The sequence below is a fragment of the Vidua macroura genome, chromosome 9 (assembly GCF_024509145.1).
Source record: "Vidua macroura isolate BioBank_ID:100142 chromosome 9, ASM2450914v1, whole genome shotgun sequence".
Classification (NCBI taxonomy): domain Eukaryota; kingdom Metazoa; phylum Chordata; class Aves; order Passeriformes; family Viduidae; genus Vidua; species Vidua macroura.
Genome location: NC_071579.1, coordinates 27,200,550 through 27,222,088, shown reverse-complemented (window position 1 = coordinate 27,222,088; position 21,539 = coordinate 27,200,550). Strand labels below are relative to the sequence as shown.

General features: G+C 41.3%; 3 protein-coding genes across 7 annotated transcripts in view; 2 read left to right on the top strand and 1 right to left on the bottom strand.

Annotated features, from left to right (window-relative positions):
* The window catches only part of TUT4 (terminal uridylyl transferase 4), a 43,781-nt gene extending 43,070 nt beyond the window's left edge, over positions 1 to 711 (top strand). For all 4 annotated transcript variants that reach the window (XM_053984719.1, XM_053984720.1, XM_053984721.1 and 1 more), the window contains one exon: positions 176 to 711. In XM_053984719.1, the coding sequence (XP_053840694.1) occupies positions 176 to 267 (92 nt within the window). In that variant the 3' untranslated portion in view covers positions 268 to 711. The remainder of the gene's footprint in view (positions 1 to 175) is intronic.
* A 1,017-nt stretch (positions 712 to 1,728) lies between these two features.
* On the bottom strand, positions 1,729 to 5,472 carry PRPF38A (pre-mRNA processing factor 38A). Its single transcript, XM_053985710.1, has 10 exons — positions 5,242 to 5,472; positions 4,997 to 5,156; positions 4,360 to 4,481; positions 4,132 to 4,217; positions 3,877 to 3,987; positions 3,221 to 3,333; positions 2,710 to 2,736; positions 2,535 to 2,632; positions 2,148 to 2,196; positions 1,729 to 2,061 (listed from the first exon to the last, which is right to left on the bottom strand). The coding sequence occupies exons 1-10, from the start codon at positions 5,369 to 5,371 to the stop codon at positions 2,019 to 2,021; spliced, it is 939 nt and encodes a 312-aa protein (XP_053841685.1). The 5' UTR covers positions 5,372 to 5,472; the 3' UTR covers positions 1,729 to 2,018.
* Positions 5,473 to 5,560: 88 nt separating this feature from the next.
* ORC1 (origin recognition complex subunit 1) lies at positions 5,561 to 21,324 on the top strand. Of its 2 annotated transcripts, none has more exons than XM_053984528.1 (17): positions 5,561 to 5,611; positions 6,422 to 6,526; positions 6,912 to 7,039; positions 8,178 to 8,347; positions 8,528 to 8,909; positions 9,544 to 9,841; positions 11,207 to 11,311; positions 11,663 to 11,849; positions 12,386 to 12,501; positions 13,229 to 13,330; positions 13,848 to 14,019; positions 16,183 to 16,290; positions 17,040 to 17,189; positions 18,396 to 18,515; positions 19,976 to 20,142; positions 20,375 to 20,462; positions 20,959 to 21,324. In XM_053984528.1, exons 2-17 carry the CDS (start codon positions 6,438 to 6,440, stop codon positions 21,151 to 21,153), a joined length of 2,577 nt encoding a protein of 858 aa, XP_053840503.1. In that variant the 5' UTR covers positions 5,561 to 5,611; positions 6,422 to 6,437; the 3' UTR covers positions 21,154 to 21,324. The 2 variants fall into 2 exon arrangements, with proteins under 2 accessions (XP_053840503.1, XP_053840504.1); XM_053984529.1 differs by lacking the exon at positions 5,561 to 5,611 and adding an exon at positions 5,699 to 5,789.
* Positions 21,325 to 21,539: the final 215 nt, after the last annotated feature.

The window sequence follows — 21,539 nt, the reverse complement described above, 5'->3', positions numbered from 1 at the left end:
GGAGATAGGATTAAAGTAATTCTACATTGTCCCATTAAATGGGTTAGTTGTACAGATAACATTTGTGTCAGTCTAGTAAATGGCTTTATTTCTAAGTTAGATTAGTACACTGAATATAGCCAAGCACTGTTAAATATGTAATTTGCTGAAGTAATTGTAATCCATTTTCTTTTAGCTGGTCCACTGATGCAGAGTAACCAGCGGTTCTCACTTCTGTCTCAAGGACACCCACACTTGAATCTGAATTACATTCAACAGAAAAAGTGAAATTGGATGGGATTGTGGGTGGGTGGGGGGAGGGGAGGAAGAAATTCAGGTTCTGATTTAAAATCTTAATGCAACATGTTTAGATACAAGATTATTTAAGACTGTTTTTAAACTGTATCATTTGTACATAGATATGAACTATAGTTTTTACTAGTATCACAAAACTGAGTGATACAAATTTCATCTATTTTATTACCCTATTTTTAAGGGGAATTGTGTTTTGTTTTATCTTGATAAACTGTAAAGAGAGAGAATTTTTAAAATTAAGTTCTTTATTTTCTATTAGCTGTATTCATACTTTGGTTGCTTCAGACTTTATATATATTGTTCTAAAAAAAAATAAAATTAGAAGGGGATTTCATGTGTTTAAAAATTTGTCACTTCTATTCTTTACGGAACTATGTAGTGCCAAAAAACTTTTTAAAAAGAAAAATAAAACTGCAAAAAAAGGACATAAGATTTTTTCCTCTTTTCTATTTGTATGCATGCTCGCTCTAACGGGAAGAATAGAAATGGCTTTAATGTGGAGATCTTGGAAAGATGAGCAGTTTTAACAAGTGGTACGAGCACCAGACCTGCTTTTTTCCATGCTGGTGTTGTTGTATGTGCTGTTCACAGCCCATGTGTGTGTTATACTTGAAGGAAGAGCACACCTGCTTTTCTGTTTTATCAGCTTTGCAAAATAATACGCAAATACTGTGGAAAAATTAGGCTGTACTGGGAAGCAGTTTTAAAAAGGGCTTTCATAAATTCCCTGGCACACTTATTTGTATTGTCAGCACTCCCAAGGCAATACGAGAATCCTGAAGCCGTAAATGCAGAGTTCAGGGATAAACCTGCCTGTCCCTGCTCCTGAAGAAGGGCCATGAATAAAGACATGGTACACAAGGGCTTAACATTGATTTCAGATGTAGTAAGAGGAGAATTTTATCTTCAGTAAGAGCTTAATTATTCTAAATTTTAAAAACTAACTTGATTCAGAGACAGTAGAGCTGAACATCATGGTCTCAAATTCTATTCCCAGTCACAGGGAGGCCACAAACTGTGCTCAAAGTAGTGGTGAACTGTTTTTAAATCTATTGAACTTCTTACTCCAGAAGAATTAAGTAGTGCTTTGTACTACTTTAACCTTCTGAAGTCTCTGGTGGCATCACCAGAAGCAGCAGATTACACTGAAGGATGATTTTTACAAAGCACCCAATGACAACCATGTGTTGGAGAGCACTTTCAAGTGAGCTTTTAGTAAACACACTGGGTTGTGACAGCCTTGCTTCCTCTCCTGTACTGGAGCTCTGAGGGGCCAGGGCTGGGAGCCCTGCAGTGTTTGTGACTGAATACAGACTTCCTTTGGCACCTGACTGCAGGGACAGTTTGATAAAACAAGGCCCTGATTTGAGAATGAAGCCAGCTTCAACCAGGGGACATCTCAACAAAGTATTATGAAGGAAACAGCCAGGAGCCTTTAAAGACAAACCTTCCTTTTTTTATTGCTCTTCGTTAAGTTTTTAGAGGCTTCAAGAAAAACAATTTAAAAACAACCTTCAAATTCAATCAACAAGGATGAGTAACTAACTACATAAAAAGTATCCTTAGCTTACCTTTAATAAAAAAAATTCAAGACAACAAAATGAGAAAGATTAAAGAAAGGGACTGCTAAAGCAGCCAGTAGAGAGCCAGCTGTCCTGTGGAGCAAATAGAACAGCATTAGACTGCAGCTCAAGGTCCTTAAAAGGTGGGCTGGGTTTTGTTCGTTATTCATTCCCTCGCCGACTCTTTTTGTGACTTTTCTTAGATCTGAAACAGAAAAAAACAAAAAGCTAATACTGTAAAACCTATCTTTAATTCCCAAACTGCACTTCAGAAATAAGCTAAGCCTTTACCTTTCAGGTGATTTGGAATGACTTCTGTGTCTGTGACTACGGTGATGCCCTGTGAGATAAAAAGACAGCAGTTATTTCCATTTCCACTGGAATACTTTTTTGTTTTACTAATGCAATCTGCTTCTGGTGACCAGGTGTGCTAGATATTGCCAGAACAACCCTAGCTTTAACCAGGCATTCAACCTCCTGGCAAGTATCTGAAAACTTACTCAAGACAATTTTGCAGCCATTAAAGGAGTTCCCCAGCTCTGCTTTCATGTAAGCAGTAGTTTCATCAACTAGATTTAACACCTGTGCTACCATCTCGATATGGTGACACACGTTTTTCTTGCAGTGGATGTGCTGCTGATAAAGACTTGCCAGTTATTCTGGAAGTGGCAGAAGTACCTGGAGATTTAGATCTCGATCTGTGGCGCCTCTCCCGGGATCTGCTCCGGTGCCGTCTCGGGCTCTTGCTGCGATGCCGCTCCCGGCGCGGCGATGGGCTGAGGGAAAGGCAGCTTCTAAGAGAGCTGTACCACAAATGCACACTGCTCACTTAAATAATACAATTAAAGAGTACCTTCTTCTCTTCGGAGAGCGGCTGCGCCTGCAATTGGGGGAGAAAAGCAAAAAATCACTAAAAATAATTAGCAGAACAGCTGTTTCATTTCCCTCATCCTTCAGCAACACCACCAGGGCTTTTACTTCCTATGAGTGCTTAGGAATGGACCATGCAGTGAGCAAGAGTTTAGTGATTAATTTTTCCTGGTTTAGTACCAGCAAGAGCAATTAACAGGATTTTCTCTGCAGCCTCTGGCTTACATGAAAACAAAGCACTTGGTTCTCCTTAACATCTTCATTGTATTGTCAAATTTAGCTGAAGTTGGCCAGCAAGTGCAGGAGTTAGAGAATGACTGGAGAAACAGGCAGAGGGGTTGACTGTGGCTGTGCACTGCAGCTCCTCACTTCAGGAAGTGCTAAAGGAACAGGGAGGTGTGGGACATTCTGGATGAACTGCCACCTTCACTGCTGTGCTCCAGCTGTCTGCAGCACAACAGGTAAAAATACTGGTGAAGGAAGAGTCACCTCACCTCCTTGGGGACCTGCTCCGGCTCCGCCGGTACCGCACCACCGGAGATCTGCGGGGCTTGTCCAGGTCCCTGTAGCCCCTTCTGCGGTGGTCAGGAGATGGGATCCGTTCCAGCTGTAAACAAAGTGGGGGGAGGATCTGTGAGTCCTGTTTCAGCAAGGTTTTATGCTATTGGTAAAGATTTCTGAACTATGAATATAAATTGCAAAGTCAGGCAGCCAAGCTTCCCCATCCCCAAGTACTTCTTATTCAGGAGTGAGTGGTGCTGCCCAGAACTGCCAACTAGAAATCAAACAACCACTTCTCACAGTGTTGGTTACAGCAGCACTGACTGATGGTCACAGGTCCTTCCATCATCACCTTTAGTTCTCTCCATTACATACGCATATAAATCAATTGATCTAAATAAGCTTAACACAGAGCAGATACAGATTTGTGGAATTCAAGAACCAGGAAAACATGGCAACCGGAGAGTTGCCAGAGGGTCCAAGTCCCTACAAGCTGCTTATATGAAAATACATTATGAGGGGACATTAAGAGTTGCCAGCAGCCTCCTGGTGCCTCCCCTCAAATATCTGTCATAGGCTATCAAGTGTCCCAAAGGGGTTCAGCTTCAACTATTCCTTTCCAAAACAGTTCATCAAACAATTCACCAACCTTTTCATCTTCTTCTTCCTCCTCCTCACTAGATTCTACATCATCCATGTCTTCTTCCAGAGCACTAACACGAGGCTCAAGTTGCTCAGCTTCTTCCAGAACATACCGTTTCTAGAAGAAATTGCAACTTCATTCAACATAACCCAAGTAAGAACAAACACCTGAGGAGACAACCATAGCTTACGAAATAAGCAGCCAATCCAGCTACTGGACTTGGTGCAGTTAGGAATTCCATAACTATCTACATTTCCCAACCTGCAGTCGAGGCAGGATGATATCACAAACACGTTCCTCGTGGAGTAGCTCATCAATAAATTCATCCACGTGCATCAGCTCAAATTCTGGGGGTGAAAAATAGCATTTAAAAGGCAAAATTAACACTAGAGGCTAAAGTAAAGATTAAACACTTCAGACAACTTATATCAACAGGTTATGCCACAATTTTTAAGATTTATATTGCTAAACAGACATAAGAGTGTTTACCTCCATTTCTGTTCTGACTTTTAATTTTCCGATAGTCGTTGTACAGCGGTTCCAGGTACTTGTAGCAGTCGATGGCAGTGCCTGTCAGTCTCATGTACAGTGCTCCAAGCATTCGGACATACCTGGGAAGGAAACCTTTCCATGGATCTCAGCTTCCTGCAACCTTAGCAGTTTGGATAAAAAAGCGTTTTTCCCCACAAGTTTCTGAAGAAAATCAGTACCTTGGCCAGAATACACAACCATTTTTAGACTTGCTCCATCGCTTCCTCAATACTATCAAAACCATAATACACTTTACGTACATAATGTCTGTAAGGGGGAATTATCACTAACAAAGATGGAAAAAATACTGAAGAAAAAGTAGATTAACATGAATGCTTTAATGCAGCTCATTCCAAATACTTCAGGCAGAGGTTTATTAGCACAGAGAGTGCATGCCACAGAGATGAGCCCTTCCAACAGGCCAAGTGACAAGGAGAGCAGTCTTAAAAGCAAAAAGAAAAGCTTGGTTTTGAGCAAGCCCAGTTTATCGGGGCAGACTGAGAGCTAAACCCTACACTGAGGTTTCCCTGGCTGTTTTGGGCACTTCCCCTCGGTACAACAACCTCAACAAGGGAAAAACCACACTACAACTTACTTGAAGTCTTCGTTTTTTATGAACTCCACGATGATGTCCTTCTCGGGTTGGATCTGCAACATCTTCAGCGTCAGGCACAGGAAGGGCGTGGGTTTAATGTTCCCTCCATAGACGCCCCCCACGTACTTCAGCTCCATGGCCTTGTCCACCACCAGCTCGGCTGCGAGAGGGACGGGCCGGGCCGAGCCATCAGCGCGGGCTCCCCCCGTGCCCCCCGGCCCGGCCCGGCCTCCCGCCCGCCTTACCCGTGAGGCCGAAACACTCCTCCTTCCAGTACTTGGACTCGTAGATACGCGTGCGGATGATCTTCTCCACCAGGTACTGCGGGTTGGTGCCGTGGATGCTGTGCGCGTCCTTCACCGTGCGGTTGGCCATGGCGGCCGCTGCGCAGCCCCGCTCGCCGCTCCGAGCTCAGCCCCGCCGGCCCCGCTCCCGTGAGGGCCGCGCCGCCTTCCGCTTCCGCCTCCGGGGCGGAGCCGCCGCCGCCTCCTCCGCGGGCCCCGGCGCGAACATGGCGGGGCCGCGCCTCCGCCCGCCCCGTGCGCGCGCGCCGCCGGGGGCGGGGCTCCGCGCGCGCTTTGGCGCGAAGTTCCATCGCGGCGCTGAGGGGACGCGGTGAGCCGGGGCCGGGAGCGGGCACGGGGGGCAAAGCGCTCCTGGCGCGGGTGGTGGCCGCGCACTGGGACGCGCTGCCCGGCGAGGCTGGGCGCTCGCCCTCGCTAGAGTTATGCCAGAGCGGTCCGGACGCGATCCTGTGTGATGTCCTCTGGGACGACCCTGCTGGAGCGGGGAGGTGGGACCGGATAGACCGCTGTGGTCTGTTCCAGCCTCACTCGCTCTGTGAGGGGATCGGGCCGGTCAGGGGCTGTGTGAGGGGCTGTGGGGGGTCACTGCCTCTGCGGTGCCGCCGAAGCCCCTCGGTGTCCCGCAGCGTGTCCCGCCCTGAGGGCGCACGGTGGCCCCTCAGCCGCCATGTGCCGCCCGGGCTGGGGCGGTGAACGGCTGGGGGGCTTTGTGTGGCTTTTCTCTGACTTTCCAGACGAAAATTCTTACTTAGGGGGAAAAAGAAGGAAAAAAAAAATTAAAAACCAAAACGAAACCAGAAGAATTGAGCGAAATTGAAACGTCGGGGACGATCTCAGCCAGCTCGCAGCGGGCGGGCAGCCGGCCCCGCCATGGCGGTGGGGACCGGGGAGCCGTGGGGAATGGAAAAGGAATTGAAAAACAAGTCACTACTAAATATCTTCCTTTTTAACTCATCCCTCGGGGAGGGGTGTCTGGGGCTTTGGGGAAGGTGGGTTTCTCTGTGTCAACCACAGTTCTTAATGTACGCTGAAAGAATTGATAGCAGTTCTGTGTATCTTCCCATCTTTCCTTCTTTTGGTTTTAAATAATAATCAAAAAGTGTCTGTTTGCTTGTTTTAGCTTTTCCTTGGGAATCATGAACACCCGGCAGCAAAGCAAACTTACCTACTCCTGGTATGGAAAACCCTTGAATTCAGACAGAAAACTGAGGACTTCCCAGTACAAGTAAATAACATTTATTTCTATTTTGCTATAAGGGAAACTTAATAGATGTTTCTTTACCTTTCTGACATCGTTTAGGTTAAAGGCAGTCCATGACAATACGAGTAAGGTTTTGAGTTTTTTGTTGTGACACTATGGATGTAACAAAAGCATTAAGCTCTTGAATTATGAACTGTATACTGTGTAAACAAAAACATTTAACCAAATCTGTGAATAAGTTTTAACTAACTGAACGACATATGAAACCTTCTAATCAGTGAATTAAGCTGTAAGCATTGCAAGAAGGGGCATAACTAACTGTAAAGCTGACAGGACATAGGGCTTAATGATATGTGAATTATGAAGACTGTGAAATTCTCTTAATCTTCTTGTGTCATTTGCTTTCTAGGGGGATCCTTATTACATCAGAAAGCACCAAAACAGAAACCTGTATACAGCTTGGTGACTTTATTTTAGTAGAAGGGGTGAATGCAGATCAGCCTTATGTGGCACAGCTCATCGATTTATATGAAGATGGTAAGAGAACTAAAAACTTACCTTCTGCATGAGAAATTTTAAAATGTTTTAAAGTTACCTTTTTCATGGGGATGTAGTTAGTATTAACAGTATGTCACTGGTCTAATTTATTAAGAAAATCAAGTTTTGCATCTGTATTCACATGCTCCCCCAAATATTTGGGACTGATGGCTAATTTCAAATAAATTTGATACATAAATGGAAATTTAAGCACATTATAATTTTTACAGTCTTTTAATGTAATTGTCTAATTTAAAACAGTGGTCCTTGAGGAAGGCAGTGTGAGCTCATGCTTTATTTAGAGATTGGAGAATCCAAATGGAGCAAGAGCACTGCATCTCATTAGACATCAGGCAATTTAACAATAAGGTACAAGGTTAAATAAATGGGACTTGTTACTTCTGTCCCTTTTAGAACTACTTGTTTATACAGAGATAGATGTGAAAAGATAAATCATGGGAAGTGGGTAATACAAGAATTGTCTGAGTCTAAATTGGGAGCTACTCATTAGCTACATCTGATTCTTTTGAGCAGCTGTTTTTCTTTTTTATGCTGTAATAATAATGCTTTGAGGGTTTTTGATCTTCTTTACCTTTTTTAAAACATAAATACACATAATTCCATTTTCTTTATTTTCTAATGCACTTTTTTGTAGCACAGCTGAATATTCTTTTCATGCTGTAGCGAAACCCATGAAACTTTTTCAAAAACAAGCTATTTCATCAGCAATATTCCCTGGTTTGTCAGATGGTGAAAAATGTGTTTCTGGCTTCTGAAAGTACAATGGCACTACAAATAAGGTCCTGACATTTCTCACTTCTCCTTTTATGTCACTGCTTTTAGTTAGGGTTTGAGGAGATCACATCTGTGCAAATAAGGAACCTCTTTGTTTGTGATAGCGAACTGGTGGTCTCCAGGTATTCTTGGGATTGAGACCTGTGCAGGTGTTGCCTTAGCCCTTAAGATTCTCAACTCAGACACTTCAATTTAGCTTAGAAAATGGGCCTTGCAATCTCTTACCAGATGCTTTCTCACATGTGTCCATGGAGGATTTCTACCCTTGCTGGCATTTCAGCTAAAGTCTGGCACTATTCACAATAGAATTCTGACGTTCCCTGACTTCCTCTCCTTGTTGCAGGTGCCCAGCACAAACGTGCAGTTGTGCAGTGGTTCTGTCATTTGGAGGAGATACCTCAGAACAAACGGAAGCTGCTTAAAAGAGAGATTTCTGCCCAAGAGGTGTTTTTTGATCAAGTTCTTGGCTATGACACCGATATAGCTGCAGAGACCATTATTAAAAGCATCATGGTATGTACTGCAACCCTTCTGCACAGCGAGGGAAGAAAGTGACAGCAGCAGCCCTGTAGTAATTAGAAACTAAGGATTGCATGAGTTGCAGTAGTAAGATCTGTGAATAGCAAATAGCTGAATTCTAAATTAGCAGTAAACGTTAATGTATGTGTGTTTTGATATTTCCTGTTGTTGCAGGTATTACCACTACATCTGGGTGAGGAGCTGCCTATTATTACATTAAACAAGCAACCAACTTTCTATGTCAGACAGTCTTGGGATGGGAAGTGCTTTAAGGTTTTGTCCCCGGACACGTTCTCTAAGCTGAAAGAAGCTAACAAGAAACGAGGTGTCACCACAAACTCTTCAAAAGCATTTATTCCTTCAGACATCCTTACACCTGTGAAAAGAGAGGCGGAGACTGTTGTTCGGAGTGCCACAAAATCAAAAAACCCTGATATGGAAATAGAATCCAAACATTCTACTTCCAAGTCTTCCCTTGCTAAGGAGAGGCATTCTCAAAGGGTGGCTAATAATGACATCAAAACCCCAACAGCAAGGAAGAAGCTGGAGTTAAACAGTATGTATATGACAATATTCTGTCCATTTAGTAGTTCTGTATATGTTTTGTGCTTCTTCCTTTTGGCTAGTTCAAGCTATTGTAATATTCAACATCAGTATTTTTAACTGCCTTGTTCAGGCTTTGGGATCAGCCCAAGCCTTGTAGGCACATCATTTGTTTGTCTTGTCTGTTGTTTCAAGCACTCTACTGCTGCTGCAAGTGCTTTATTTGTATCTGATAAATCTAAATGAAATGAAAGTGCTCGTTGACTGAAATGGCACCAGTCAGCCTCACATGACCACAGAATGTCCCACTTTCTTTAATCTTCTGACTAATTGTGTACTAAAATGTTTACATTGAGCTGGTTGAATAAGAACATTTGATCCTGTGGAACATGCAGTATTTTCAACATGGAACCAGACTAAAGTTGGAAGTCATGGTGGGTTAGAAAACTGAGATAATCTGTTTGTCTTCCTTCTGTTTAGTAATATTTTAGAGGAGGTGCCTTCTAGTGATCCAGTTTCTTGTTCCTGGAGTGCAGTGTTCATTTGCTTTCATTTAAACAACAGGCAGCTGTATCATGTCTTCTGAAAGTTAACCAAACCAGCCATATTGAAGCCTTACCAAAGTTAATTTTGCTTTTCATTTTGAGGTCCCACAAGATCCAAAGGCAGGCTGCTGGGATGTGAAGTTTTGGGTCTTTTGGATGATGACTGTGATGCCATAGCACCATTAGAGCCATCAGGCTCTAAAAGGAAAGTGAAATTCACAAGTGAAATTTTAGGCTCACCACCAAAGATCCCCTGCAGCAATGATAAGTCCAAGTCAACACCTGAGACTGCAGAGGAGCGTCAGAGGTTCAGTGATGCCATGCAATTCTCCCCCTACACTAAGGTCAAAGATTTCAGTGAAAAAGACAAGAATCTTCATGAGAAAGATGACATTCTATCGTAAGTGACAGCATTTTTATCATTGTTTTTGTACGGGATTTCTATTTGTATGAAGCTCTCTTAAAACACATTTATGGAAGACTTCTGGAGAGAAAAGTAGGTGAAGTCTCTGCATGTGCCATGTTTTGCCTGTTGAGAGCAAGGAGAGAAGGGGGAGAGCCTCAGCAGTGACAAGTGCACTGTGATGAAGCATTAGGAAATGTTACTTGGAGCTGAACGGGTGATCAAGGAGATCCAAAGAGGACTTGACTTTCCAGATGGAAAAGCAGTTCGTGGTTCTAAGAGCAGAGAGATCATGTTGGAAATGGGAATGGTAGGATGATATGAAAGGAAACTGAAGCCATGTTGATGGTTGTTCTTGTGATGATTGTACCTATCAACATGGATGAAAATTGATTTCCCTGCACTCCATAATCAAGGCTCAGATGTGCCCGACTTGTGACAAGTGTTGAGGGATGCTCGACTGTAGAAGGCGGTTTGATTTGCCTCAGGAGAGTTCTCATGAGAATTATATGTATACTTCCATGCTATTTTTTATGTAGGAAAGAAATTGAAGCTCAAAAAGCACAACTCTTCAAGTATATCTTCACACAGTCTTGAAAAATGGCATAAAGTGGGGGAGGAAAAGAATGGAACAGACTTTTCTTGTGCAAAATGTTGCAAGAAGCCAGAAACCAGTCCTTTTCCTCCTTTCAAAGAGTAAAGATGTGGATGCAACAATGGAATTTCCACCTTTTTTTTGCCACTAATTATATATAGCATGAAAATATTTACCTTTCATTGATAAGGCAGTGGCATTTATAGATCTTAAAAAAATTTTCTAAGAACTGTTAACAAATAACAAAAGCATCTGTAATTCATCTTATTTTTTACTTGGAACCAATAGGGAAGTTGTGTAGTAACAGTAAAATGTTTCAGTGGCAGGGATGAAGAAGGACCCAGGAAGACAACCCAGGAATATCAAAACACAAAGAGACAAATACATTCCAAAGGGCAAATCAAAGAGATGCCCGAAGGGAATAGTATTTTTCTTATCTTTCTTTTTGAAAAATAGGCAAAAAAACCCACCTCTCAATAAGATAAAACTACAGCTGTTCTGAGCCCCTGTCCCTTCAGTTTGGCAATGCAAAATACAGCAAATATTTTGTTTTCCTTTGCAAAGATGTATTGAAGACACAGTGCAGGAGGGGGGAAATTGTGCTGCCAGCATCCATGCCATAGCCAATCTCTAAATAACAAATAAGAATTCATGCTGGATGGACAGTGGTAGCAATTGAGCCTGAAGTTTGAAAGGCCTTCTCTGTGTCATTACAAGTGTGATGCAAAGAGAGGGAATACAACCAGCTTTGTTTTCTTTCTTTCCAGTTTAGTTGGATATCAGAAACCGAGCAGCCAGATCCCTGTGCTGACCCCTCGTTCTCGCAGAACATGTGCACAGAAAACCAATGATCTCATTGCAGAGCAGATCAGGTAAACCCTGCAGCCATGATCTCCTGTTCAGATTGCTGTTGAGAGCTGCAAGCCTTGAGAGCTTGTCTGGATTAATATTGAAATGCAAGTGGTTCTAGAAGCACAGCTTAATTGCAGCTTGAGTGAAAACTGGTTTGTGTTCAGAAACATAAAGCTGACTCATGGTGTTCTTCAGAAAACCGACTTCCTTTAAACCAGTCTGTTAAAAATTAGCAACTGAAGTGGAAAATGTTTTGGCTTGCTGATTACAAGAACTCCAGAAAAAGCTGAAAGTGTACAAATGTTGCTCTGTTATGTGCAGACTTATGTATGTATTTTTTTTAAAGCTTAAATAATTTCTGTTTCTCATAGCATGTTGGACCAGGAAGATTTTCTGTCTAGCTCTGACAGTTCCTACTCTTCAAGTAGTGAGGAAGAGGAGGATGATGATATGCCCTATACACCAGGAAAAAAAACTAAATCTAGCAGAATATTCAGCACCCCAAAATCTTCAAGGAAGTCAGCAGTTCACACTCCTGCAAAGACACTGAAGAAAACTGTAAGGTTCCACATAAAAGAGTTCTATTATTTCTAAGCAAGTCATTTGAATGCTTGATGCCTGTGTACCAGAGTAAAGTATCTGAACCCCTTAGCTTTTAGTGAAGCATTATCTGGATTAATTTAATCTTTGATATGAGTAGGTTATGAAAATATATAAACCATTTGCATATTGTGACTATTGTTACAATATTGATCAGAAAGCTGTAGCCTAAACAGGGAAATTACTGCCTTGGATGCTGTTTCTTAAGAACCAGATCATTCTGTTATACAGCACTTCAGAAAAGGATTAACAAGTCAAAAATTCTTCAGACAATTAAAAGGTGTAACTGTCACCACCCCCTTTCCAGTTTCCTTTTTCTCTTAGGAATGAAACACCGTAAGGCTTGTTTGGTAATTCCCTGTGTAAATACTGCTTCTCAGTTCATTTTGTGCTCTGTAATGAGTAATGTTTGGGAAACTCACATCAATGATTTGTTCTCAACAGAAATTGCTGTTTGTAGAAAGTCTGCTTGAGGTTGTAATTTCTCTTTGCAGCCTTTACAGGGAACACCCAGAACACCCCGGACACCCCGGAATGCAACTCCAGAAATTCCCAGGCGCGTCCAGGCAGCCCAGGAACCAGCCAGTGTACTGGAAGAAGCCAGATTAAGGTAACCCCTGCTCAGGAGAATAATCTTTATTTTGCATCAGGTGTGCAGAGCAGTAGGCTGTGCTGAAATGGGGAATGTCATCTTTACCATTTAGAATAAAATAGGTAAAAATGCATGGTGTTCTGATCCAAGAAGAGTATTTAATAATGTACAGTACAATATTAGATTTACAAATAATGGTAGTATTTACAATACTACTTTAGCCATTTCAAGTTACTGTAACCAGTCCATGCTAAGTTCTTCAGAATTAGGTAGCTTTATTCTGTGCAACATAAGAGAAACAAAGATCCTCTCTGATTAGCTTTAGATTGTAAAGGTACAATATTTGTCTCTTCTTGGTGCATGAAAAATCTTACAGGTATCACTGTAGATCTTCATAGTGGGAAAAAAAAAGGCATTCAGGATTGACTGTCTTTCAGACTGGATTTTATTCTGTTTTCTATAAGCAGTCTCTCCTGTTTTATCCTACCTCTGCACTGACTTACAAGTAGTTTGCAAATTAAAACAGATGGATCTTTATTGCTGCATAAATTAAGAGCACATAGAGAAAGGCTAGGCTGTTTCTTTTGGGATACTTGACATTGATGCTCAGACTTTAAGTATGTAAGAGAGATTTGGAAAACTCCACATGGGAGGAAGGTAAGCATCTGCCTGTTTGCATCAGTTCTTCAGAGAGAACAGCAATTTTAATTTTAATTTTCTTTTTCTTTTCTGTTTTAATTCAAAGGCTGCATGTTTCTGCTATCCCAGAATCTCTGCCTTGTCGTGAGGAAGAATTCCAGGATATCTATAACTTTGTGGAAAGCAAACTTATTGATGGTACAGGAGGGTGAGTTTGGCAAGACTGTGACAAAGATCACATTGCTTGTGGCATAACAGCAGTCAGATTATATATTTTTACTTTGTATTTATTACTTAATATTTAAAAAGTTATCATCATTTAAAGTTCCTCATTCAATTTTCCTGGTATTTTTCTTCCTTAAGTGGTGTTGTGTGTAGAAATAATGTGGGCTTCTTTATTCTACAGATCCAAATTAAAGACCAAATTATAACTGGTCAGTTTTAGAAGTCTGGAAAACTATTTCTTTTTATATTTAAAAAAAGGTAAATTACATTTATAAAATGTTTTAGGTTGTTAATTGCTCCAGTAATAATAAAAATCCTCATGATCCTCCAAGGTGTGGAGGATCACACCTTGTGTCCCAGCTTGCAAATAAAGTAAGATGTAGGCAGTTGCCTGAAGAGTCAGTATTCATGACTGGTGTCAGAGGTCAGGAATTCCAGCTCATTAATCCCAAGAGTTACCATTCTGCTCAGGCTGCTGAAGAGGTGCTCTCCTTTTGTAGGTGCATGTACATTTCTGGAGTGCCTGGAACAGGTAAAACTGCAACTGTTCATGAAGTAATTCGGTGTCTTCAGCAAGCTGCAGAAAATGAGGAGCTGCCACCATTCCAGTTTGTGGAGATCAATGGCATGAAGCTGACAGACCCTCATCAAGCCTATGTGCAGATATTAGAGGTAAGTAAAGCATTTTCAGTGGCTTCTGGGTTTGAAAGAAGAAATCTTACACTTTCCCATCAGATCCTTGACAAGTTACAGTGTTCAGGGCACTTATCAGTACTTCCCAGTCCCTCCAAGAGGCTGTGCTTTTATCTTAGAGCAAGTTAGAAAATAATTAACTTAAGGCCTTAGCCAACTTCTTGAATTGTTTTGCTTTCTGCTGCATAAGGGTAGTGGCTGAGAAATAGCCTGGTTTATTGCATCTACTCATCTAAAAAAAATCAAAACCAGCTTTTTATAGTTTCTTATGGTGTAACTTTCTGCACATCTGCTTAAACAGCTACTAAGGTGACAACTCTGAAAGTCAGTGTAGCAGTAGAATAATTACTGAGGGGGTCTTAATGGTTAATTGGTCAGTCATAATAGCTAAAGAGAGGCCATCTCTGTCAGCAAAGTGTATTTCTGATATCCATGACAAACCAGTCTGCAGTATCCATCTGGGACTACTGACTGTGCTTGTGTTTTATGGGTGGGAATTAATCTTCTGAGGACAGGATTAAGATCACCCAGTAGGCATTAGACATTAACTGCTCAAAAGCTTTCTCAGTCTAGGCTAACTTTAAGCCAGTGACCTGGAAACTAAAGGGTTTCCTGAAGCATCTGTTCCATTTTCATATAAACTTCTGCTCCATTTATTTAAGTTTGACATCATCTTTCTGAGCAGGGAGTGGCATACATTAGTGCTCTAGTGTCCCAGTCCTCATACCTGGGAGTTAAATTTGCATAGTTGCATCCTTTCCTCAGACTCAGCTTAGACAGTGTCTTGCTCAGGCATTTGCTGAGGCCAGGCCTCTGTGTTTCTTTAGCATAGTGAGTGGCTTCCTGACAATTACCTTATTTCATGGTAGTGTGAATGTATTTTAACATCCTTTGTTCCTATCCCATTCAGCATAAAATCTAAAAATGAATAAAGAATAGGCCTTTGGAAGTACAATCTGCTCCCCCCTACTAGTTCTGAACTCTTAGGCAGCCCAGTGAAATATCCTTTAGGGGAGTACAAAGTCACATGAACCACGTATTTCTCCAATTCCTTCTGCCTCAGCTACTGTCAAAGAACCCTTAATAAGAGCTAGGCTGCTGCTGCTCTCCCGATTGCTGCAGGTCCTGATCCAGTTTGCTGATGTTTCTTTGCATGACTGAAGCAAATTCTTCCCTTCTGCAGTTACCTCACTGCTGTAGGAAAGTTTAGAGATGGGACAGGTACTGGAAGCCCTGGACAGATGGAAGAGATAAGGTTAAATACCTGGGTACAGTTAAGAGCCCATTTCCACCACAGCAACTTGGCTCTTTGGTATATTGGATACTCAGCTCCAGAGCTGTAGAATCAGGGTTCTCTGGGATTCAGCTCTTTCTGTGACTGATTTGGACTGTCCTGACTGAATTGGAAACATGAAACAAGTAGAGGTTACACATTAATCTTGTGCTCTGGCTCATTTAGTAATTATCAAATCTTAGGTTTATAAGAGATTTTAGAAAAGAAATACAGTTTTCAAATGCAGTCTCCATTTGGCTTTATTGCTGGACTTTGCTCTATGATGAACAATTGATTCAGCATCTGCAGTGTAATTTTGAAATGTCATGCTTTGATTTTTGGGAAAAGGTAATAATTTGCAAGGGAAGAGGTAATATACAGTCAGCTGATCTGTTCTGCCACATAGTTGCAAAAGGTATTGCAGATATTTTTTTAGTTCACAGTTGACTAAATTTAATTATAGATCCTGCTGATGATTCATTAGAATTTTAAGAGCAGTCCAGGATTACTCAAGTCAGGCTATTCTTCTCAGCTGACTTAGGTTTTCAGTAGGTGTGTGTATTCAGAGATACCCTGGAGATATGCTGGGTTTAGAGCCCTCTAGACTGGGTGGGTTCAGGATTTCTTAGTGATTCTAAGACAGATTGCAGAGAATTCTGTGGGCCTTTCTTTTTAGCTATGCATTTTTTTGTTTCTCTTCTCCGTTATGGGCAATTCTTGGTAGACCAGAGTGTCTTATGAGCTCTGTTTTTTTAATCCCCTTTGGAAAAAATAATCCAGGTACTTGGTGTTGGTTGTTAAGGAGTGAAAGTTTGTATTTCCAGGGTTTGGTGTGATTAACCTGCAATATTTGTTCAATCTTTGTGCAGTTCTTGACAGGTCAGAAGGTGACAGCAACCCATGCTGCAGTACTGCTGGCAAAGCTGTTCAGTACACCTGGACCAAAGAGGAAGCCCACAGTGCTGATAGTGGATGAGGTGAGACAGAGAATCCTTTGTTTTCTTTCCTCCAAGGATTGTAAGAAGTGAGTTTTTTCTTCATCCACTGAGTGTGGATGGAAAATTATGCATGCTTTGAGTGTATCACATGTGATGTAACAGGAATAGACTTAGGAGAGAGGAGATGCAAGTAGTTCCTCTTACCTATTTAAAATCAGTTTCCTAAAAAGGCTGAGTATCCTGTTGCCATGATGTTCTCTGCCTTGGATTTCATATTGGTTTTATGTTTTGTTACTCCAAGACATGGAATAAGTTGTTTGTCAATTCTAAATACCAGAGGATTCAATTGTATTTTGTTTGGAAGCTGCTGCTTTTCCAGTGGGAAAACTCACAGAGAAATAAGTCACACCCAGTTTTGAAAAATGTTCAGTAGTAATCATATGCACTCTTATTTTTGCTATAATCTAATGCAGGTTCTCACTTGGAGGGTCTTGGAATCTTGTTAGATGTAGTATTAGTATCACAGTAGTGTTTTAAAACTCCAGCTGTTTAACATTTACAGTTCAAACATCCAGTAGGACTCTGCTTTTCCAAAAGAGACTAGAGCCCTAATTCAGCAAATGCAGTCCTATTAGTAGATGAATAAAGGAAAGGCAATAGAGACAGCTTGTTCAGAATTAGGTGAGAAATCTTCCATGGCAGAGCTGGTTCTCAAACCCCCATCAGGTATAGTAAATAAGAGGCCATTTCCTTTTTCCAGTCTGATTATTATCTTTTTATCTCTGCAGCTTGATCTGCTGTGGACCCGGAAGCAGAACGTGATGTACAACTTATTTGACTGGCCAACCCAAAAGCACTCCAAGCTAATCATCCTGGCCATTGCCAACACCATGGACCTGCCAGAGAGAATCATGATGAACAGAGTAGCAAGCAGGCTGGTATGTTCTAGCAGTTCTCTTGCTGTGCCCTAAAAGGAGAACAGATTAAATGCTGGATGCAATCAATAGCAATCCAGGAGAAAAGTAGGATTGGTTATATCAGAAGCTGAACAATGTTTTTTCTAATTCCCTCTCCAGAGGACTGATAATGAACATATAAATCTAAGTTCAGGAGCCTGTTTGCTAATCAGGTGGTATTATACTGTGTACGTACACTATGTTCTTGTAAGAATGAAATATATGGATGCCTTTTAAAATATATTAAGATCTGGATAATCAAATGCTGTGCTTCATGGTTAAGCTGCTTACTCTAAAGATCAGAAGAGTTATTTTCTGGTTTTCCTTCCTTTTTGTCCTTTCGTTCCAGGCACCTACTTCTCTGTTTGCCATCATCAGCTGGTAGATTATATAAAGTTTTCCAACAAAGAAAATTGGATGCACTCTCCACTTGTTTTGAATATATTTTCTTAGGTCATCTCACCACGGCTCTGAAAAGTGATTTGCAAAAACAGTGCTCTGTGCCTCTATCCTTCCATGACTCAAAACAGCTCCACAGGGTGTGAATTGCTTTCCCCCACCCACTAAACCCACTGCAGATCAGCTGAGTCCATATAGTCACAAGAGAAGTTTTGCATAAGAAATTGAAAACTCGGGTCTCCTGTGGGATGAAAGGCAGTGCACGATCTGTAACATCGATTCTTCTCATCTGAGGGCAGTTCTTAATGGCTTGAGCCAGAAGAAGGTTTTAATTCTTGGCTGATGGCTAACTTGAAGTCAACACACACATATACAGATCAGCTAAAGGAGACATTAATGTTTTTCCACAGCTGCTGCTGTTATTGTATTAAAAAGTAACCTGTAGACAGATGTAATCAAGATATTTTTGTATTGGGGAATTGGGGAGCTCTGATTTGTTTAAAAGTTTTTTATAAGAGAAATATGAATTCTGATAGCAGCTTCACTTGCTCCTCGGGCCTTTCAGTGGGGAGATCCAACCAGTGGTCCTCACTGAGTCACAGTTTTGTGGATTTCTTCATTTGTTTCAAAAATGTGATTGATTAAAGTGTGTCACTAGGAGGGAAAGGATGTGAAAGACTGATGGCTCCTACCAGAAAAAGTGAAAGTAACCACACAGGCCATGCTTCAGCAGTTGAGACTTTTCCAGACCCACAAACACTTCTCACTGTGTTGTGTCATTTGTTGTAGGGCCTGACCAGAATGTCCTTTCAGCCCTACACCTACAAACAGTTACAGCAAATAGTTTCATCCAGGCTGAAGGGTGTGAAGGCATTTGAAGAGGATGCAGTTCAGCTGGTTTCCAGAAAGGTGAGTACAGAGCAGAAAAATGTCCTTCATGTTGCACTGGGTGAAAAGTGTGGGGACAGCAGGGAGAGTTTTGTAACAGCTGTTAGACCTGGTTCTGTGGCTGTGTTCTGTATTGGAGGCAAGTATTGGGGCACAATTAGGTCATATATTATCCAGGGTATTTTCTCAGAAGACATTGCTAGAGCAGTGTCCTTGCTTTTTCCGCCTACTCTGAGAAGGCAGCAGCATATTCCAGCAGCTGAAGGCATGACAAGAGTCGTGATGATAAGATGTCAACTGTCTCCACTGTTTAGCATAATGTGAGTCACTGGAGAATCCTGAAAAAGATAACATGCCAGTGGCAGTGGAAATAGCCTTACAAATTTTATTTCTCAAGATGTTCAGTGCCCTGTTATAATAGATAATACTTGTTCTGTTTGCAAGTCTTAATACTCGGTACAAAACATAAGTAATGCATTGGGGATCAGCAGCTTCTCAAATTGAGATATGTGCACTGGTAATGTGTTAAATTAGCAGCTCTATATTAAAGTAATCTATTAAAATTATGTCAAAACATCCTACATCATTGTAAGATTAAAAAGAGTGCTCATAAATATGTTAGAAGTAAATACAAGCATGTGTTTTGTTGTGAAGGAGACACCTCTCTGTAAGAACAATAGTGAGGCTTTGCAGAGGGAGTAATTGCAGTGTTTTTCTAGTATGAGTTTTCTTCAGAAATACAGACATATACCTTGCAATTAGATTTTCTGTGGGTTTTCTCATTCTTGGCCCCAGCTGGGTTCTAGGGCTTTTGTATATTACCAGCATCTGCTGGGAAAACTAGGCCAGTACTGTGTGTGTTGAATGTTCATAGCTTTATTAAAACTGTAAAGTACAACTGGGGTTTTAACAAGTATTTAATTTCAGAAATTTCAGATACCTAAAAATTTTCAGGCACTTGTAACAGTAAATCGGCTATCCTGGATCTTTCTTTGAGACTTTCTTAAATTATTAGTGTACTCTTAAAATCAGTATTTGAATGAATATAGAAAAACTGAGGTTTTTTGTGTCATAGTCACCCTCCCTTTTATTTTTCCTTTTTCATAAGCCTGAATTATAGTAAAGGTCTTCACTGATAATTAAACTGATACTTCTGAAAGCTTTTGGTGTTGAAGTGAACTGCTCACCTTTAATTTTTTTTTAACCTCTGTGTTATAGAAAAAAGTTCAGCCTTGAATTTATGATGACCAGATCAGTATGGGGGTGTGGGAGATGTGGAGAGTTGCTTCTGTGGGTTTTGGTCAGTAAGCTTAGTTGTTCAGGATCTGGGATTGTAGTAAGAGCAACGGATCGTCCAGAGATGCGTTGCTCTCCCCCTGGGTGCTCAGGGTGTTTGGGGTTAGTTTGTCTGTTGATTCTTGCTAAACTCTGTCCCCAGCTGTTTGGAAATGTTGTCACAAACTTGTCACATTCCCTTGCAGGTGGCAGCGCTGTCCGGGGATGCCCGGCGGTGCCTGGATATCTGCAGAAGGGCCACGGAGATCTGCGAGTTCTCCAGGCAGAAGAGAACCCCGGAGATTGTCAGGATGGCCCACGTGACTGAAGCCATAGATGAAATGTTCTCATCACCATATGTCAATGCAATCAGGTAAAGATACTCCCTTTGCTTTTGTGTCCCTTTCACAGCACTAGCTTTTCAAAAACAAAAATGATGATGCCAGAGTTTCAGGCTGTGATACAGTGGCCACTTTTGACATAAACTGCCCCCCCTGTGCTTAAATATGTAGCTCCCAAGCAATTTCCCTTCCAGACTTCTCCTGATGTTTCATGGGTTCTGAGCTTCACAAATGGATTTTTGTCTGTTTTGTTTTTTGACTCAGGAATGCTTCGTTACATGAACAAATATTTTTGAGAGCAATTTTGGCAGAGTTTCACAGGGCAGGAGTTGAGGAGGCAACAGTTCAACAGGTATGGGGCTTTTTAGTTACTGGATCACAAGGTGGGTTTATTTTTTTTTTTGGCCTGCGTGTTAAAACAGCTCATGCTTCTACCCTAATATGCTTTATAACAGGAAGAATCAAAGAGAAGCTGAAATTATCAGGCAACAGTCCAAGAAGGAAAACTGAAAGCTGATTCCAACTTGTGCATCACTGTTTTTCTTCCTAGAGGCAGATATGTCACTGGTAGCTTTGTTTTTTCAGTAGAACCATAAAAGACTGGGTGCCAGCAGAGCTGTGAAGACTCTGGAGTAGTCATGAGTAGTGTGGAAGCTAAATGTTATTACTTATACAAAGATGTAGTTCTAAACATTTTTATATAGAATTACAGCATCTAAACAGGCTGGAGCTATTTTATCTCCCCTCCCATGGATGTGGGGGGAAGGCAGCTTCTCACTATGTCACCTTGTCACTCAGTTGCAGCAGGCAGTAAACAAAACCTGTGTCCTTCTTCTCTTTTTCAACAGATCTACCACCACTACGTGGCCTTGTGCAGGGTGGAAGGCCTGCAGAGCCCTACGGTGTCAGAAATCATGGCAATTTGTTCAAGGCTTGGTGCCTGCAGGCTCTTGCTGGTGGAGGCCAGCAATAAATATCTGCACATGCGGGTGCGACTGAACCTCAGCCAGGATGATGTCATGTATGCACTCAGGGAGGAATAAAGCAAGAGATTTTATTGGTTTTAATATGTATAAATATTTTAAATACCTATTGTTATTTTTTTAATTATTGATAAAATGGAAATAGTGTAATGTATTTTTTTAAAAGGCTTTGCTAATTTGTTTGATGTATGAAAGCGCTCTTTTAATAATAAAGAATTCATTTCAAAGCTTTTTAAGTATTTCAAACTGGTTTTCGAAGTATTTTTAAGTGCTGATAGCTGGTGCCCTTTTACTTGAGGTGTATGAACTTGGGATGAATTATTTCAAGAAGATTACTTGCATCACTTTTTTTTAAGGCTCATGGTGTCTTTAGTATTCTGTAGATTTTCCACAGTGACTTTTACACACAATGAAAGGCATTGTTAAAATCTGCTTAAACTTTTCCT

Coding starts and splice junctions, on each gene's coding strand:
- PRPF38A (XM_053985710.1), bottom strand. CDS start 5,371: ATGGCCAACCGCACGGTGAAGGACGCGCACAGCATCCACGGCACCAAC. Junction 2,633..2,709: donor CGCTCTCCGAAGAGAAGAAG/GTACTCTTTAAT, acceptor CCTTTCCCTCAG/CCCATCGCCGCGCCGGGAGC. Junction 2,062..2,147: donor CATTCCAAATCACCTGAAAG/GTAAAGGCTTAG, acceptor TTTCTGTTTCAG/ATCTAAGAAAAGTCACAAAA.
- ORC1 (XM_053984528.1), top strand. CDS start 6,438: ATGAACACCCGGCAGCAAAGCAAACTTACCTACTCCTGGTATGGAAAA. Junction 9,842..11,206: donor GAGAAAGATGACATTCTATC/GTAAGTGACAGC, acceptor CTTTCTTTCCAG/TTTAGTTGGATATCAGAAAC. Junction 20,463..20,958: donor AGGAGGCAACAGTTCAACAG/GTATGGGGCTTT, acceptor CTTTTTCAACAG/ATCTACCACCACTACGTGGC.